This window comes from Xiphophorus maculatus, chromosome 24 (genome assembly GCF_002775205.1).
Source record: "Xiphophorus maculatus strain JP 163 A chromosome 24, X_maculatus-5.0-male, whole genome shotgun sequence".
NCBI lineage: Eukaryota > Metazoa > Chordata > Actinopteri > Cyprinodontiformes > Poeciliidae > Xiphophorus > Xiphophorus maculatus.
Window position 1 is genome coordinate 5,082,985 of NC_036466.1, and position 18,819 is coordinate 5,101,803.

Below are 18,819 nucleotides of genomic sequence, written 5' to 3' on the forward strand. Positions count from 1 at the left end.
ATCAAACAAAGAAATACAGTTCCGTCAGCTCATGTTGCATATTCCCCCGATCGAAATCGATATTTGTAAATGTACACGTCACTTTGGATTCCCTTTCTGGAGCCAGGTTCGCCATGTGGAGCAGCTTTCCCGACATTCTGCATGAAATACATCAAGAACGCCATTAGCACTACACTGCCGTATTTGGAAGCAAATAATTCTTTCATGATTTTGTTTTTTCCAAGCGTGGCTATAATTGTATCATCTAAACAAGTTTTAAGTGTACTTTTCAATAGAGTCAAAAAAGTCTGATTTGTCTCCAGCTCCTGATTATTTTTGCATCTTGTAGCTTGTTTTACAATCTGATTGCTATCCGCCAGCAGGATTCGCTAATTACTCAGTTCCTGTGTCTAAGATTTTGTTTAGGGTTGTTTTTTTCTTTTTGAGCTGGAAAAAAAAAACAACACATCAAACAAAATTCTCTGAAATGCATTATTCCTCTTACGCTAATCCGCATATGTCAAACTCAAGGTCCGCAGCTCAATCCGGCCCATCATATCAATGTCTGTGACCACAGAAATAATACTTCAAGATAATAATTGTTTACTGAAATATGATTTTTGTCAGTGAAATCAAATAAACTTTTATTTGCGAAGTTCCAAAAAAGAAAAAGATAAAGCAACATTGCAGTTTGCAAAGATCTTCAGCTTTGGAGATGTGCCCTGAAACTAAAGTGGAACCATCTGGCAATACTCTCCCACCTGTGAAGTATGGCTGTTTTTGTTTTTTTTTTAATGATTTTTCAGTTTGGAGACATGCGGCAATGGGATTGCAATAACAACCTCTAAAGAATCAGAGTGAAACAGTCTGACTGAAAAAGCACCAAATTTGTTCAAACAAAATTTTGCTGAACTCTTTTAAGTTGAAGGTGAGACTGCAAACAGTTCCAGAAACATTTCAGGCCAGTTTGTGATCTTTAATCTAGTGACAGTTAAACATTTAACTTTGACTTCAGAACAGAATATAAATAGACAAACGCAAATAAACCTATTATAAGCAAAATTATTAGTTAGGCTGTAAGGTAAGTAAGATTATATGTAACTATGAAGGAACTGGACTCTATTGATGGTGACTTATAGCCCTCTGGTGGTGTAACAATTACATTACACTGCATGGGTTATATATACTGTATATATTGGTTGTAAGTAGTAATGCCTGCTGTTAACCATGCTGATCTATACAGTGATTTTTCACCTCTATGAATTTATTCTTTTCAGTCAAACCTCCCAGCACTGATCTGCAGTCACTGATGTTTTCCAAGATCAAAATGAAGCTGAAAGCTTCCTTGTGTCTTGATTAAATTGACAACCGTGTCTACAGATAGAGAGAGAATGCTGGAGGTTGTTAAACGAGAGGAAACAGGAAATAGCAGCTTTTTGTTTCTTTGGCACCAACAAACTACAGACATCTTCGTACGCACGGAAAGAATCTTGGGGATTTTCCACAAATAACGTTTCAAATCGTCACGTCAAGTCAGATTTCCAACAATGTGCAAGCAGACGCTTTCTCCTGATTGGTGCTCTAGATGTACTCAGCACTGATTCTGACCGACCGATGTCTCTGCGACACCGGGACCAGTGGGATGTGGACAGGTAGATTCCGGTTCTGCTCCTGCAGATACAAAGAAGAAATCAGCAGCAGCGTTCCCGCCACCAGGTGCAGAACTCCAGCTGTCCAGCCGCAGAACAGAGAATCGCCGAACTCCCAGCGAGGAACCACATCCGGCACCGACTCGTCAAAGAATCGCACCACAGTCAGGTGAGCTATGTAGGAGACTGGAACCAGGACCAGGATTCCAGCTGCCAGGCTCAACGTCCCACCTGCCGTCTTCAGGACCTTCTTGAAGCTTCGGTCGTCCATCTTGCGACAGCAGCTGTTGATCAGGTTCAGGCCCAGGACGGCCAGCACCGAGCCCATGAGGCCAAAACCCAGAGCGGCACACATCAGAATCCGGGCCAGCTTGATGTCTGGCGGCAGACCCAGCAGGCTGTTGTACGGTCGACATTCCTGCAGGCCCAAGTCCTGGATAACGCAGGTCTTCCACAGTCCCACCTCCAAACTCTCAGTGGGGAGCAGGTCTGTGGAGAGTGTCAGCCAGAACGGCATCATAGTTGTGCACAGAGAGCAAAGCCAGCCCCCTGCTGAGAGCAGAACCCCCAGCAGCTCCACCGTCCCGACACTCCAGTCCATGACGGCCTCAGCTGCCAGGTGTCAGGAAGACATCAGTCCCTCTGGAAAAGGAACGCCGCCGTCCAGAGTGACAGAAAGTGTGAGCTGCTCCCCAAACCAGTCAGAGAGGACACAGTGATTGGTTGAATGCAAACAACAGTGTGGCTGTGAGGTGGCCTGCAGGCAGCAGACCGGATGGTACATCTCTGACTGAAAGGCATTTGAAGTGCCCCCTCCACCCCCTTCAACCCGCTGCAGCGTCACCAGGCACGCCGCTCGTTTTCCACAGTGTCTGTTGGCTCTTTGTTCTCGGAGAAAACAGGAAACAAGGACAGACAACAGGCAGCCCGACGGAGCGCAGACATTCAGGTTCACCAGAGTTTCACTGGTTGCAGGAGTTTCAGCTTCAGATCATTGGAGGGACCTTTGAAAAACAAGATGGCGTCTTTCAGAACAGAATGACTGAACCCCATTGCAGTGTCAGAGAAAGAGTTGCTCTGCAGCAACTCTAACCCTAATTATGGAGTTAACATCAGAAACTGATGGCACAATAGGTCAAACTGGTTCAGGAAGTACCCTGAAGCGGCGATTGCAATGTGACAGAGGGGAACAGAAAGAGCAGAAAGGTCTGGGTTGTCTGTTCTAGCCCTCCAGAACTACTGTCCTGCAACACAACTCAACAAAATGGCAGAATATCCCCACATTTTATTTGTGTTTTAGATGGGGCCCACACAAACGTTTCAGGATGGCAACTCCTATAACTAGAGCATGTATCACAGTGAGAGTATCAAAAATCAGGGTGAAAACAGAAACAAAAACAAAAAGAACCCTGAAATAATCAATGAATTACTATTGCTATGTGGCGTCGCAGTTTGTGGCACTGTTGCGCTGCAGCCAGAAAGTTGTGAGTTTGAATCCCAGTCGGTTAAAAATAAAAGTAGGCCAGGCGGAACACCAGTAAATTGCTGATTGTTAAAGTAGAAACGCAGCGCTCCTTTAGCAGATATGAACTGAAACAAAATATACCATTTTATTTCCAAAAACGACAAAAGGTACAAAATGGGACTAAAGCGATCAACACCCGCCATCCATCGTCTGTCAGATTCTATGAGAGTCAACAGACTCAAATGGCGATGAAAGCAAAAATAAGTAGAAATAAGGATCGACATGCCTACTGTTCAACCAATGTACCTAAACAGTGTGTTGATGGCTATAAATCGAAAGTAGGAAAAGAGAAAACGGCATCGTGTGAGGATGAAATGGGAGTACAAATTGACCCGGAGCCCGCCGCCTCCCGCTGAAGGATAAATAAATAAGTGTGCTGTTGGTTAAAAGCCGCTGTAGGCCTTTAGTGGGAGCTAATCCAGTTCTGAAAAGGTTTTTCCTCCCGGCTGCTTCAGACTGCATTCACACTGAACGAGCTTCATCTGCATCACAACACATTCAGATCAGGCTAATAGCATTACCGGGTCTCGCCGGGTTGTTATTCCTGCCACCATCATTGTGATTATTATGAGCTTCAACTTCGCCTCAGTCCTACAACGGCGGCTCAACGCTAAACTCATTTTCTACTTTGGTAATTTAGAAGAAAAGAGATGCACTGTTGCATGGTGACAGTTTTACATAAGCGTCTCATATGTGAAACACAGAAGCCCATTAAATCTGACTTGTTCATTTCATTCATATTAATGAAGAAAAGCTGAATGTTGGAGTGAAGATGCCGGCAGCACACGTTGCATCAGCTGAGATTAGCGGATGCATGGAGCATCAGGGAATCTTATTCACATGGAAAACCACTTCTTACTTCTAATTGGAGGCCAGTTTAAATCCTCCCCTCCCTTTAAAACCAGCACTCATCCTTTCTTGTCAGTTTTCCATGGACCACCAAGGCAGTGTGAAGGATTTCCACTGACACCGGGATCATTAATGGCACATTTCTGACCTTTCAGGACTATTTGCGTGTCCTTGAAATGAAAGAAATGCCTCGGCTCTCTGTCACAGGCATAATGGAAGGCGCTGTGACTCCCTCGGAGGAAGAACGCCACTCGGCATTTTACATCGATCGGATTCTGGATTCGGATCAGGAAAACCCTGGGAAGAGTCTGAGACTACACCGACCCTGGACAGGTGAGGAGTGTTGTCTTTATGAACTCACCCTCAGGACTAATGCGCTCTGTTTGAAAGTTTGATCAAATTGTACGATCATTTCTTTACTTTTGCCCTAACAATATTATTTCACACGACACACATTTATGTTGGTTTGTTTGGTGAGGCTGGCATAGGCACACTGCATCTTAATCTCTATTTTATTTTGCCAATTTTTGTAAAAGTCTTTGGTTTACAGATTGACCTGCTAAATAATTAACAACCCTTATTAAAAGAATTTTTCTCTTTTAAACAAATCCACAAACCAGTTTATTTTATTGCGATTTCTTATGAAAGTGAAATAAAATATATATATATGTGCATTTTTAACTGCTGATTGTTCTTTTCAGTCTGAAAGTCAAATCAAATTATAAATGTTGCTATTTTCAAAAATGTTTCCAATTCATCTGCCATTAATCCATCCATCAACTCGCCTGATTTCTTTTGCGTTACCCAGGTTATAGATCGAAAGCATTGTCACTCTCAAAATATCCGCCATAAATTCAGAGAGAAATTTGTAACCAAAGAAGATTCTTAATATCTGAATGTGGAAAACGTGGAATTTCATATCGACATCTTCTCTATCAATCGCGTGTAGAAACTCTGTAAAATGTCTGGAAGGCTGTGCTGGAGCTTGGAAGAAGTGTCTTTTAGTGGGATGAGATTGAAGTAGAAATAAAACTCTTTATATGGAAGAGAACTTACCACCAGTCAGGCAACCTTCCCAAAGTGAAACAAGTGTAAGGTGGTGGCAGCATCATGCTGTGAGGGTCCAGGAACAGGCAGGCTGGTCAGAGTTGACGGTCACCTTCATGAGAGCTAAATACAGATTGAGATGAAATGGATTCATGTCCAGTTATCTTTTATTTTTATATCAAATCATTTTTTTCCAAATCTCCTCAGAATTTGAAGCAGAGAGGGGGAACAGAGAGAACGGTTTCTGCTGTGAACAAACCATTTGTCACCGAGCTCCGCCGCAGAACCGAACCGGACCCAAGCTAAGCTGGTACACTGGGCGACGGCCGCGCACAGCCTTCAGCAGCAGCCAGGTTTTCTGTCGTCCATTTCGCCTGGATCTGACCAAGCAGCTTTTTTTTTTTTTTTTTCTTTTTACAAACTTAGCTTTGATTCTGCTCCCGTCAGGTGAACGCTCTGGAGACGGCGTTCCGAGTCGACTGCTATCCAGGGATCCAGCTGAGGGAGCAGCTGGCGGGGAGGCTGGACCTGGACGAGGACCGAATCCAGGTTCTGACAGTTTCCTTAAAAATTCCACCAGCTGTTAAAAAGACAGCTGATGTCTTTTTAACAGCTGTCTTTTGTAGATGCACGGAGACTTAGAAATAGCCAAGTAGATGCTTTTCAAGCTCACGTTGCTACTTAAAGACATACAAGAGTTAAAAGTGTGGGATAACAAAGGTGAGGCTAAAGACGAGTTACGAGATCATTTCTTATCAGATCTGGTTCCAGAACAGACGAGCCAAACTGAGGCGTTCACTCAGAGAGACCCGACTGCGGCTGGTTCAGACGGCCATGACGGCGCTGAAATCGAGGCCGGAGGTCAGAGGTCGCCAAGAGGAGCCGTCGCGTCACCGTCCTCCTCACTGTGATGCAGAGGATGAGTGATCAAGTTCTCGCTGTCTGCAGGAGGTGTTCATGTCTGCATTAATATTCATCAGCGTGATTTGCTGAAAACAGGACGCAAACGGCTGTTTTATCCTCCCGTCGCCACAATTTGCCGGGAATGTTGAGCCGGTCTTATTTAAAAGCAGGAATGACTTGAGCTCATGCAAACCTTAGGATTTTGTGAACCCGTTCTTTCTCGGTTCGATGACTCGGACCTCCTGAGCAGCTGTGTACGCCACTGAATCAGGAATAAAAAAAAAAAAGACTTTGCATGTTCTCTGCGTTTTTAATCACACATTTTCACCGACACCCTCTTCGTTAAAGAACGAGACAACTGCTTAATGCATGACGTTTTCCGCAGGATTTTAAAAAATGAGGCATTGTGGAATATTGTTCTCACCGTGAAATAAAAGACACATACTGTAGGATCCTCTAAAGCACATGCCAAACTTGAGGCCCGTGGGCCAAATCCAGCCCGCCATACCTTTATATGTGACCCTCTAGATTCTCGATTAAACACTAAGTGTGCTTAATTATGTTAAATCAATGAAATTTGTCCATTTACTACCAAATTATACTAATCAGTCCCTCCAGTTTCTTGAAAATCATTTTGGAAATTCAAAGAAAAAAATAAATAAATACTTTGTTTTGTTTTTTTATTTTAATCGCTGGACTTTCTTGCACCAATGCAAAAATGTCAAAATCCTCCACTTGTGTGGCAACACTAGATGGAACTCAGAAGCATTATGCAACTTCAGCTTTGGACCCAAAGAAATAAGTAGCTCAACAACGACGCCACTCTGGGAACATTCCCCTCTTTTTAAAGGTTCAAATATGCAGGTAGCTATGACATCTGAGATGGGACAGCGATTCACAAAGCAATTTATTAAGTTCTATTTTAACATACTTTTACAAACCCTCTCCCCTGTAAAAAGGAAAGCAGCCAAGAAAGAAAAAAACCACAGGAGCCGAGGTTACCGGCAGAAGGGCGTGTCCGATTGAGAGCTGCAGCTTCCTTTAAGCCACGCCCACTTTGCCCAACCGGAACTTCGCACCTGGAAACTATTTGTGTAGAAACGTGTGTATTTCTGTACCACCACATTCAGTACTAAAACAGCTGCCATAGTCCATGACCTATACAGCGAGTGATGAAAAGTTGCATTTATCACCGAAGGCAAAATTGCAAATATTTCCAAATGAGTACCAGAAACTCGAAATCCTGGAGGGACTGAGAAGAAGTTCAATATTATTTAATTTGAAGACAGTTTGTGAACTGGTTTTATCAATTCATACCGGCCCTTTAAGAGCATTCATCATCTTGATTTGGGCCAAAACGGAAATGAATTTGACCTCCAGATCTATAGAATATAAACCTAAAGGTTCTCTATGAAATGTGTACTGTTGAGTGAAATAAGTTTTGCTGTAAACATTATTCAGAATTTTTTTCCTTCTCCAACTGAAGAAAAGCAACACATGACTACTGTATTTAAACAGTTTTAATTAATTTATTTTTTTTAAAACACATATAAAACAGATTCATATCGGTGCATAAAATTGACTTCTGATGGAAAAGCAGCATTTTCACCCAGGCTACATGTTTCCAGGAGTCAGAACGACTTATATATGTTCAAAAACCTTTGAGATATTTGCAAACAACACGAACAGACTTTTCATACGGTGTCGGAGCGACGCACGATCTACAGATGGCTTCCTGGATTTTACAACAGGGGGGACATTTGCTCCAAAAACACAATTTATGAAAACGTACCAGCATGCACACACAGACACGCGCACCGGCTACTGAAGCTAGTTTGAGGTTGGACCTTCTTCATCCACATGTCAGAACCAGAATTTGCTTTAAATTGACATTTTTAGCATCAATCCGTTGCTGCAGGTGTGACAGCTCCAATCAGCTGCATCACATCCTGATGGTTTTCTGTCTGGTTACTATGGAGACCGCTGAGTCACTGGTGGTGTCTAATATTCATACATTCTAACTAAGAAACACTACAGAACAGTTACGTCAGAAACAAAAATCTGTTTTATCACCAGTCTGGCATAATCACCCAGCTTTGCTGCGTTTTCACACATTTAAGGTCATTTCATATTTTGTGTTCGTCTTCCTGTTTTATGTATCCATTTCATTTCTTCTGTTGTCAAAATCCTCTTTGCTGTATTTATGCTTTAGAAAACGCAATGATTGTACATAAATACACATCGTGGCTCCTGGATTATTTATTAAACGTTCGCTCCAAGATCACATTCTGGACACAAATTCAAATATTGTGTAGAAGTTTAATATTTTTGAGCAATGGATCTATGAAAGAAACACAGATTCATTATTCTCGATATATATTTTTTGCAAGTTTTTATTTCTTGATTACGGGGAGAACAAAAAGGCAAAAACTCAACCAGAACACCTCAGTGGCATCGCAGGCTGATCTGCTCCGTGCTCGGCTGAAGTCATGCAGCAATTTGTGCAAAAGAAGATCCCACCAAGTATTGAGTGCAATAAATAAATACATAAATAAATAATGAACGCATTTTTCAGAAGTCTGACATTTCTGTTTAAAACTTTGCAGGTTTTGGGTAAGAATACGAAAAAGGTTACATATTTGATTTTTCAGACTTTGTTCCTCATCTCGTTGTGTAAATGTAAGGAACCGGTTGGCTGTGGAGTCCCATAAATACGAAGAGGATTTTGAGCTGAAAGGTTAAACCCCGCGAAACTTTGAAATACTGACCACCGTGCTCGACAGTTGATTCGGCCGGATCCTGAAATCCTCCTTCTTCCCTCAGTCAGGTCTTCGTTGTTGCTACGTTAGGGGGTTGAGGCCGTGCAGGCTGGGACTCGGAGACTGGCAGTGACTTGGACTAGTGCGGCGATCGTTCCCGAGCCGGAATCCTGACTGAGGACATTTTCAGAATGAGAGTTTGAAACAGTAACTAAATATAAACATATCTAATATAAAGTCCATTAAATGAACACTGACAAAAATAAACTGTCATAAGTGGAGAAAGTTTACAATAAAGAAAGGAAGAAGCAGACTGAGGAACGTTTCAAAGTGTGTCCAGACGGTCAGTGTGAGCTCTCACTTTGCTTTGGGATGCTCTGGTGCCCAGGAGTCTGAAAGGTGCGGCTGGTTGCAGGGCCTTCGCCCTCGGCTGAGATGACCCGAACCTCCAGGCGGTACACGCTGGCGGGCTGCAAGCCTGATACAATCAGAACGTTACCGTCCTGAAACAGGAAGGCAGGCGTCAAAAATGAACAACCGTTAAACGTTTACAAGCAAAAGGATTTATGATGACAACAACAACAAAAAAAGATTAGGGTTTTATGATAAGAAGCGCATCTTCATGAAGCTGGTGGTGTACATTTTGAATTCGGTTCTTTTTGCACTGATACCCTTAGTGATAGTTTATGGGCATCCTCTTCACAAATCACATAATGAGTCATTAAGAGATCATCTTTGTGCAGCCGAAGTAAGTTTACTGACCGGAGGTAAGATCTGAGACTGAGAGATCAGGCTGTGAGGTAACTTCCTGCTGCTGTGGCGTCTGGGCGAAGCAACCTCCGTCCATGTCGCCTGGTAACCAAGCAGCTGCTGGTTGGAAAGAGTCGTGGCCAAATCCCAGCTAAAGATGGCCGACACGTTGTCACGGTGAGCTCGAAACGACGCCGTCAGGTTAACGACCTTCATGCGGATGAACTCTGGCGGCTCAGCTGGGGGAGCGGATCAAACGGGGAACGTTTGGCGAACATCACACACGGACATTTCAACGGAATTATAGGGCCAGAGTAAGATTTTTTTTTTTTTTTTTTAATCATGAGAAAAGTTATAGTATTATTAGAATAAAGATGGAATATTACCAAAAGTTGTAAATTTACTGGGGGAAAAAAAAGTTGTGGAAAGCTTTGTTTAGTCCAATATGATCAGCTTGTTGATTCAAAGTTCTGCTGCTGATACTTTAAAATGACACTTCAATCTGTTTTGTCTTTTTTTTTGTCCGGAGACTTACTCTTCTGGGTGATGAAATGGAGGACAGCTGGAGGACCCTTGAGCTCTGTTTGTCCCCACTGGGACACACCTTGGACCTCCACGCTGTACTTCCTGTCGGACCTCATGCTGCTCAGCTCCACCTGGTTCTTCAGGCACACAGACAAGCAAACTTGTAGAAGCATGTAAGTAATTTGGCTGAAGCAAAACGTGCCTGGAAACAAAATCTGAAATTTTGAGGAATAATCGTTCGTTCCCATAGTTATTAGCCAGTCAGTTTAAGAATTTGATATGATTCTTTGACCTTTACATTTATTTTCCAGTTCTATGATATATTTTCATTCAGAGAACATAACACTTCGTCCAACATAATTACACATTATAAATAAGTAATAAAATAAGCTAGACACGATTAGAACAAACAATCTATTTGTGTAATATTGTTGCACATTTACAAATCTTTCAATCATTTCACGGCTCTTACCTCTCTGACTGTCTTCCTCCTCTTGGTCATGGACAAGTGTCCAGCTGCTGTCCAGCTCCAGCTGACCTTGTAGTGGTGGACGGGAACATCCAGGTCTGTCGGAACGTCCCAGACGACCCTCGCTCTCACTAGTCTGCCGGGGCCAAAGTTCATGCCGGCAACTCTCAGCTCAGACGGGGCCGGCGGAGCGGAGGGGTCTGAGATTGAACGGGGTTCTTGTTTTCACACAATGCATTGACTTAATGGACCACACCACACACTTCAGCTGGCATGCAAGATGTCAGGAGCGACAGATTTACAGTGTGACCTCTGCTAGAGCGGATGTGTTCGCTTGGAGTGGTGAAACCTCTGGTCCCACGGAGGTTTACAGCCGCCAATCTGAACTGGTACCAACGACCAGGCCGGCTGTCAGACAGACTCGCCCCCAACTCTGTGGTCTGGAGTGGAACGAGACGAGAAACAGCAGAAAATACAATTTAAACTCAAGCTCTTACTAACAGTTCGAAACAGATCAAAATCCAAAGCCTTAAAATGTAAAGTTGTCGTGGCAACAGATTGTTTGAAACTCGTTCCTGTCGGTGTCAGAGAGCCGACCTGAGTCTCTTCCTCCCAGGGGGTGGCGGTGTCCTCACTGGGCCGGACGCCAACGTTCCACCTCCTCTGCAGAATGTAGACCACTGGCTCCGCAGAGACGTTCAAACGGGACGACCAGCCGACGGTCAGGCGCCCAGGGGGAGATTCCTCAAAGCTCAGGTCCTTCTTTGGTTTCAGAGGAACGCCTGGATGAAACATTTACAGCAAATTGTTAATAAAGACAAAAATGTGGGGGGTTGTCAAACAAATTCGAGGGTTTTTATTCATCTGGAGATGTTAAACATGATTTATTTTCTAAAGTGATGAACTTCATGGACATCGCCCCATCGCATAAAAATCCACACAACATTTTTTTTTCTTTTTATTAATTTCCGACTTGGGTCAAGTCCTTCAACAAGCTTCTCACAATAATTGGTATGAATTTTGGCCCGTTCCTCCTGACAGAACAGGTGGACGCAGCAGCTTTGCACCTTTCAGCTCTGACCTCTGATGTTATCTGGGGCTGAGATCAGGACTTTGTTACGGTCACTGAAAAATGTTGACTTTTTTTATTTAAAAAAATGTCAAAATTAACAGCGCCAATGGTAAAATTACTCCTAATTTTACTTCTAACAGTCATGAGACACTGCGGGTTTCTGAAGCCAGGATGTTCCAGGTACTAGTCAGGTGTTTCAATCTTCTTAGATACATGTTTGTAACTAGCTGCCATCTTTGTATTATAAACTGCTTTGTCGTGCTATTTTCAAGAAAACTGCAGCACTGACTCAAGCCTGATAAGATGTAGATCGATATCAAACCGACAAAGTTTCAGATAATTAAGCCACTTTGTAGATAATTTGGTATGCAGGGGGGATTTGTCCACTTGGATGACCAGTGTCCAAAATTTAATTTCCTGGCTGATGTTGCTTCAAAATTTCCACATGATGTCACAAACAAGAAGCAGAGAGGTGTTGTCTTAAAATGCATCCACATTTTAAATCAGCTAAAATATTGTGAATTAACCTATCAGAAGCTTACAAAGTTTTGCCGTTAACATTTCAGGCATATAATTTTTATTTATTTATTTATTTTTTATTTCATTTTTTTTAAAGAGTACCCTTGTATAGGTCTGTGGGAGGCTGGCAGGTGTGTCCACAACCATTGAAGCAGCACTTCTTCTGCAGAGAGCATTCCTTGTCATGGTCACAACTTTCGATGCACGCAGCTGCGAACCCACTGGCTCCCTCTGGTGGCGGACAGCGGCCCTGCTTCGCTGCCAGGACTGAGTGGAGGAAGTGGCAACTGGCCACGCACTCCCACTGCATCCTCTGAAATACCTGCTGCACAATTCAAGTTTATTAATTGGTTAAAATCATTTTTGACAATAACACATTAAAACAAACGACAGAATTCGATATTTTATAATCACTATGAAATTATATGCATGTATCATTTTGCCACAAATACTAAATAATTCGTTAGCTGAATATTTTAACTACTGAGTTAATTACTTTTGCTTGAAGCTAAACGTAATTTTGTTTTTATTTTTTTTTGTATTTCATAGAATAGTTGCTGCAAAAGAAAAAATCCACATAAAGACTGACAATGTTTCACAAACGTCAACACCTCAAAGGAGAAAATGAAGTTTATTTATCAAAACTAAAATCGAAGGAAATAAAACCTGCAGCTGGTCCGTCCTCTCTCCGGGTTCTGATGGCGGATTAAACAGAACTCTGGGAAATGCTCAAAGCTTGTTATGTTGTTCCTGACCTGTGTTTGTGGTTCACGCGACTCTCTAACAAACCTTTTAGCTCCTCATAGAAGAGATGGATTGTATGTAGCAGCTCACCTCACAAAGTTCTCTGCAGTTGCTTCTCTTCTTCACCTTCCAGTCATGCATGCATGGCTCCAGGCACTGTGAACACAATGACAATCCTATTTTTGTGGTAAATACTTTAGTTGCCTCATAGGACATCGGTTTGGTTCTCCTAACTGGCCGTTAAAGTTACTCTAAATTTCTTAGACTGGGGAAAATAACAAAGCTCTTTTCTCTGGCTGTTTCTGCAGCAGCATGGACACTATGATTTAATTTCATGCTGTAATGAGAACCAGTGGCAATGAAACATCACAAGGACATGAGAGCGAGTCACTTTAAAGTTGCAGAAGCAATCTGCATATTTTTCAATCTTTTTTTTTTTTTTTTTTTTTTTTGCTGAACTGTCTTAAAAATACAAATACCACTCTTATGAATCGGGTTATGAGTTTTAATTGGAGGGGCCCAGCTCTCGGGGTTGCACTCAGGCATTGCAAAAGTTGCTACATGTTAAGTTTTTACTACGGAACATTTTCCTTCACTTCTATTCTCAGATGCCAGTTCACCAATGGAAGTTTACATATCAAGTCTGTAATGACACAATATTCTCAGAGTCCATTTTTTTAAAACCCTGAAGGGCAAAAATAGAAATATAAAGGAACTAAACTAACGGCAGCCCGGTAGCCGCTTTGCAACCCTTGCCATCTCCAATTCCTCCTCACTGATCTCCCTGCAGCATGTCAACTAAATACAAAATGACATTCCCGTTTTTGTTTTCTGCTTCATTTCCTCCTTATATCATCTCACTACGCTGAAATAAGACAAGAGAGAACACTGTGATACGGTAAAGAAATGTGAGGAACGCCCTGGAGGTTTTGTATGTGTTTTCTGTAGAAAGTAATACGCTGTTAAAGCTATTTTTTTTAAAAACCTTAATTTATTCTTTACATTCTTTTCTCGCAAGGAAGGTGACTCATTATCAGAACCGGATCCAATTTTTGTAGCGTCTATGACACGAGCTGCAGAAAACATTAAAAATGTAATGTGCTTGTTTCCTACCAGTGAGCAGGGTTTGTTACTACGGCACCAACCCAGCGATCCGTTACCCTGAGGAGAACAAGATGGAGGACAAAGACAAAAAGTTGGGTCTTTGTGCACATACGGGTGAAAATGTCATTTCACCTTTTCACAGTCCCAACTCCTGGGAAATGAGAGGAATTACAGTTTATGAATTCAGAATAGCTCTGTTGTCGGGGGCTATTGTTTCATGTTGTCTAAAAACGACTAAACGCTGATGGGTTTTTTTCTGTTCTCAAAGAAGTCTGGTGGAAACTGAGGCTCATTGCTGTAAAACAGCAAGTTCAGTTTTTCCACCATGAAGCAGATTTCACTTAGGAAGCAAGATGATAACAGTTGATAACGTAACGTCTGACAATAACGTGAACATTTCGGCCACTTGAAATGTAAAAAGTACAACATGAAATTTGTGGGGAAGTACAAATGTTTTGGACATTTTGGCAATTTCTCTGATCAACATCGATGCAGAATTGCCTGGTCTTCATGTCTGATCATTAACGGTGTGAACTCTGTCTCCTTAATTGTGAATTATATGAGCCACAGGTTGAGAATCACAGGTGGCCAAAACTCTTTGCTTAGAAAATGCAACGTATTGCATTTGTAAATTCTTAATTAAATGCATGGAGGAAAATTTCATTACTGTGAAATGTAGATCATTTAGTATTAGAATTCACTAGGAGATCAGTAGCTAACATGTTGGACAGATAAAGTGCTTTGTGGTTGCTATTGGTACACTTCAAACATTGACTCTTAGCTTTCACCTTAATATGCACTTGTACTGTTGCTTTGTTTGTAACTTGTATGATTTTATATGATGTTGGAACAGGTCTCTTTTAAATATAGAGATCAGAGTGCAGTGAAATCAGTCTGTCACTGCTTTTAGTGGCATGTTGATTTGTCTACACGCTGCAAAAGAGAGAAAAAATATGTATATTTTTGCACCTAAACACCCACTGAAAGTTACACCTTAAGGTTCTAAAATTACTGGGTTCCCACAGCACATCCTAAAGTTATGGTCAAATAATCCTTGCAGCTTTTTATGACAGTTTGAATTGGTTGATTAGCAAAAGTCAGCCAATAGGCAGCATTGTGGTTACTTACCTCAACCTCCTGAGCTGCATTTAGATATATGATCATTGAACAAATCCACTAACAGCAGAAATACCTGTGAATACTGAATAAAGAATTGGACGAGGTCTACTTTACTTTGTCTTTTCAGGACAAAGTAAAGTATTTCTTTATTTACGGGAAGAACGCTGGATCAGAGCTGTTCTCTTCGATTCTCTCTGCTCCAAACGGTCAAGCTGTAACTAAAGCACAACCTACAAAAATCTAATCCCTGTGACAGATTCATTGGTTGTCTTTTATTGCACATTTTATGATTTTTAATATGTTGGTCCAGCTCCTAGTTGGTGCTATGTTGGAACAAAGTCAGAGCTCAAATCTGAAGATAAAAAATGTGATAAATTCCCGTCATTTCAAAACTCGAACATTTAGTAAATCAACAAAACGTTCAATGCTATTGGGTTACACGCTGTCAGTGCACTAACAGCACCGGAATGAGAGCGCATAAAACACCGGCAAAGCATATCAATAAGTAAATAGAGCGTAAAGCGACAGAGAGCCGAGTCAAACGATGTCCTGCTGGGCTTCAGGGCCGAAGGGAACCGCTCTCCTTCTCTCACTCTGTCAGGACTAACAGATCCGAGCTTCAGAACCGGCTCCTGACCTGCTCCTGACCTGGCAGCTCTGCAGCTGCAGCTATAATATGAAACAGGAACATGTTGAGATGCAGCAACAGAACCACTGGACGGAACACCGTCCTAAAATTCACAGGGTTGAACGTGTTTGAGATGATTTAGATATTTAGATTTGTGCTGCAAGATTTAGAGCTTAATTTGGATGAAACCATTGCAGTGTCACTTCTTTTATTTATTGGTAGAGTCTGAAAGATTGCAGTAATTTCACTTTAAATATGAGCAATTTATTTTCAATTTCAAATTTTTGTCACTTATTTTTTTCAAATATCGCCAGAATGACGAGTTTCTATAAAGCTATTAGAATACACACCTCATAATTAATCTGCTGACTAAAGCAAAGTGTCCTGTCCTTACCTGCAGGGGAGTACGGGGTGCAGCCACGCTGTGCAGGCTCAGGCAGCGGGACACACACCTTGCCCTGAAAACACTTTCTGACCCAGAATCCCCGTCATCGGTATCAGCGTGCCGTTCTCCAGCACACACACCGCTGCCACAGAGCACAGCGATCCGCAGAACCGAGCTCATCCAGGTGCCTCTGCTCAGCCTCGGCATCTTCCTTCCTGCTCCGAGGAGAAGCGAGCAGATCTGAGCATCCGAAAGCCGAACAGGAAGCTTCCAGCGAAGGGTGGTGCTACAGAGGGGGGGGGGGCACTGTCAGGGTCTGGATGCTGGAGGGCTTTCTGTGATCACAGTGGGGAGAGGTGTGTGCCACACAACGAAAATTGCAACACTGATGAAATGTGTCACTTTTTCCAAACCTGCCCCGTGCATCGGCGACAGAACGCATCACTGTCTGTCTGGTGTGTGAGAAGGAAAAGTCTGACCGAGTAAAGCGGTGAGCATATCAGTATATTTGCACATTTATTACAGCTGTAATGTTAGAAAGGAGAAACAGGAAAAATAGCAAGTTCAGTTTCAGAAACTCTTGCCACATGCATGACTAGTATAAAGGATTGATGCATAGCAAACAACATGACGGATTCGCCTGTCCACTGTTTGCTAAAGGCTCATTCTGGAGCAGTGGCTAAAAGAATTTAGAATATATTTTCTCTAATGTTTACCTGTGTAAACCCAGCAGCCCTCCGTCTAAACGGAGCAGATTACACAGAAACACGAACTTGTGGCCGACCCACCAGCAAACAGCAATCATGGCTCACTTTGGTTTTGTTTTTTTTTTGGGTCCACTTCCATCAAGAACAAATAAACACAAATAAATGATTGCTTTCATTTCAGCAGTAAATAATTATTTAATTAAAACGGAAAAAAGTGGAAGATGTAGAAAAGACTGGAGCTCTGTTTTACAGGGCGGGCCACAAGTTTCCACACGTAGGAGAATGTAAAATGTATATTTATTTTATATTTCAGACCCCTAAAAAGATGCGTTTGACAAAAGAGCAAAGAATTGAAACTATTTTGGATTAAAAACACAATCTCTTAATGCTTTTAATTCAGGTTTCTATTTAAACCACAGCGGCGAAAATACATCTGGGAAGGTTTTGGAACAACATACATGTGTGAAATAATTCTGTCTTGGTTTTACTGGATCTCATTGACAGCCGCTCCTAACATCCTGACTGGCAGATTTTAAAGTGCACTGGATTGTTTGATACGGTGCTAAACTGGTTCAGATATTATTGAACAGACCGGAACTATTTTTTTTTGGTCATTCTGTAATTGTACAATTAAAAACGAAGCAAAGAAAAATCACATGTGGCGTGTACCTGAAGGCTCCAGTCTTCTATTCAACATCTGTACGATCTTACTAGTTACAGTCTACAAAAAAATCCTATAAATCCTAGGATATTGATTGACAAACAGTCCAGGGTTTGAAGTCCCAACCTGCAGAAATGCCACGTTGGAGGCCGACTGGATGAGAAACACACATCAGAGACTTGGACTTGCCCGTCAGAGATCAGGACATGCCTTCTAAAAACTTGAGCTGACTCAGACTTGTCTCTCAAAAACTTCAGACTTGACTTGGAATTCACTGTTGGCGATTTTACACTTGAGATGGACTTGCTTGTCAAAAACCTGACACTTGTCTAATCCATGTCAGCAACCACAAGTCAAAGACAGCAGAGCTTAACTAGACAATATATTGTTACTCTTTCTAATTAGTTTCTGTACAAGTTGTAACTCAAGACTATGAGGAACTTAACACTGAACCCTATTAACGCCATTGCTTACCTTTTCGCCTTAAGATCAGTAGGACACATTAGTGAGTATTGTGCAGTGTAACATAAATACATGTGTGTGTGATGTGGCTACTCATCTCACATTAATGTTCCTCTATTATCTACAATGGCAAGAGTAGCAGCATTAAAAACATGGAGGACAAAGAGAATAAGGACAGCGAACCAAGGAACGTCGATCTGAAAAACTGTCCGTTCCAGATAACAAGTGAAAGCTGGTGGTGAGAGCAAAACACAAGTGAAACTGCATGAAGACAAACATTCTAGCCACAACAATTTTGCAGTCGAGGCACTTCTCTTCTGGTGGGTCGAGAAGTCTCTTCTGTGCCGGTGCTCAGATTGAAATGTGTTCTTGTCGTCCGTCACAAATGCCTGCTTTTGCTTCCACTCTGTCTGATTATACAGTCGCGTCAACCAGGTGCGCCTGCCTCGTGTACGATAGAATGCGATCGGTCAGTAAGTGGAATTACATGAAAGAAGAAGAAGAAGCAAAACCCCACAAACCACTTTTGTTCAGAACTGCTGTCTACAGTCACTTGTCCTCATCCACTGCAACTGAAGAACTAATGCTGGTGAAGGAATCAACTTAACAATGTAAAGGTATAAATGAGAAACGAGTGTGATCAAATGCATGTTTATTATTTGTTTGTCTTTGGAAATAAATCAGAGGGGAATCCAGTGCCAACTATCCATACTGATTCGCTGATTTAAAGTTGGCGCCAGTTAGCCGAGCTGCTTGAATGAAATGGAGTGGTTTCTGATTTGAATGCAGCAAGTAATATGAAGCCTGTGTAGAAACCCGGTGGCTTTCAGGTTGCTGTGACGAGGCTCAGTTGCAGAGGTTGGTGCTGCAGCAGGAGGCAAACGCTCCAGGTGTGCTGATGAAGCCCTGGCACACGGCCATGTTCATACACTGGCGAAAGGAGCTGCCTGAAGTCAGAAAGCC

The 18,819-nt window shown here is 42.1% G+C and overlaps 3 protein-coding genes across 3 annotated transcripts; 1 reads left to right on the forward strand and 2 right to left on the reverse strand.

The window, feature by feature from the left end:
- Positions 1–1,097: 1,097 nt before the first annotated feature.
- On the reverse strand, positions 1,098–2,383 carry LOC102237290 (putative claudin-24). The gene has a single exon (XM_005807836.2). It carries the CDS (start codon positions 2,227–2,229, stop codon positions 1,561–1,563), a length of 669 nt encoding a protein of 222 aa, XP_005807893.1. The 5' UTR covers positions 2,230–2,383; the 3' UTR covers positions 1,098–1,560.
- Positions 2,384–4,214: 1,831 nt separating this feature from the next.
- Positions 4,215–5,976, forward strand: LOC102237039 (homeobox expressed in ES cells 1-like). The gene is made up of 4 exons (XM_005807835.1): positions 4,215–4,335; positions 5,257–5,402; positions 5,497–5,598; positions 5,809–5,976. Exons 1-4 carry the CDS (start codon positions 4,215–4,217, stop codon positions 5,974–5,976), a joined length of 537 nt encoding a protein of 178 aa, XP_005807892.1.
- A 1,570-nt stretch (positions 5,977–7,546) lies between these two features.
- On the reverse strand, positions 7,547–16,245 carry LOC102236777 (anosmin-1-like). Its single transcript, XM_005807834.2, has 11 exons — positions 16,036–16,245; positions 13,904–13,951; positions 12,881–12,946; positions 12,149–12,371; positions 11,053–11,237; positions 10,766–10,895; positions 10,459–10,655; positions 9,997–10,123; positions 9,474–9,700; positions 9,073–9,214; positions 7,547–8,881 (listed from the first exon to the last, which is right to left on the reverse strand). The coding sequence occupies exons 1-11, from the start codon at positions 16,231–16,233 to the stop codon at positions 8,793–8,795; spliced, it is 1,632 nt and encodes a 543-aa protein (XP_005807891.1). The 5' UTR covers positions 16,234–16,245; the 3' UTR covers positions 7,547–8,792.
- Positions 16,246–18,819: the final 2,574 nt, after the last annotated feature.

Coding starts and splice junctions, on each gene's coding strand:
- LOC102237039 (XM_005807835.1), top strand. CDS start 4,215: ATGGAAGGCGCTGTGACTCCCTCGGAGGAAGAACGCCACTCGGCATTT. Junction 4,336..5,256: donor ACTACACCGACCCTGGACAG/GTGAGGAGTGTT, acceptor AAATCTCCTCAG/AATTTGAAGCAGAGAGGGGG. Junction 5,403..5,496: donor CAGCCTTCAGCAGCAGCCAG/GTTTTCTGTCGT, acceptor TGCTCCCGTCAG/GTGAACGCTCTGGAGACGGC.
- LOC102237290 (XM_005807836.2), bottom strand. CDS start 2,229: ATGGACTGGAGTGTCGGGACGGTGGAGCTGCTGGGGGTTCTGCTCTCA.
- LOC102236777 (XM_005807834.2), bottom strand. CDS start 16,233: ATGCCGAGGCTGAGCAGAGGCACCTGGATGAGCTCGGTTCTGCGGATC. Junction 13,952..16,035: donor CACCCCGTACTCCCCTGCAG/GTAAGGACAGGA, acceptor TGTTCTCCTCAG/GGTAACGGATCGCTGGGTTG. Junction 8,882..9,072: donor CCAGAGCATCCCAAAGCAAA/GTGAGAGCTCAC, acceptor GTCCTCAGTCAG/GATTCCGGCTCGGGAACGAT.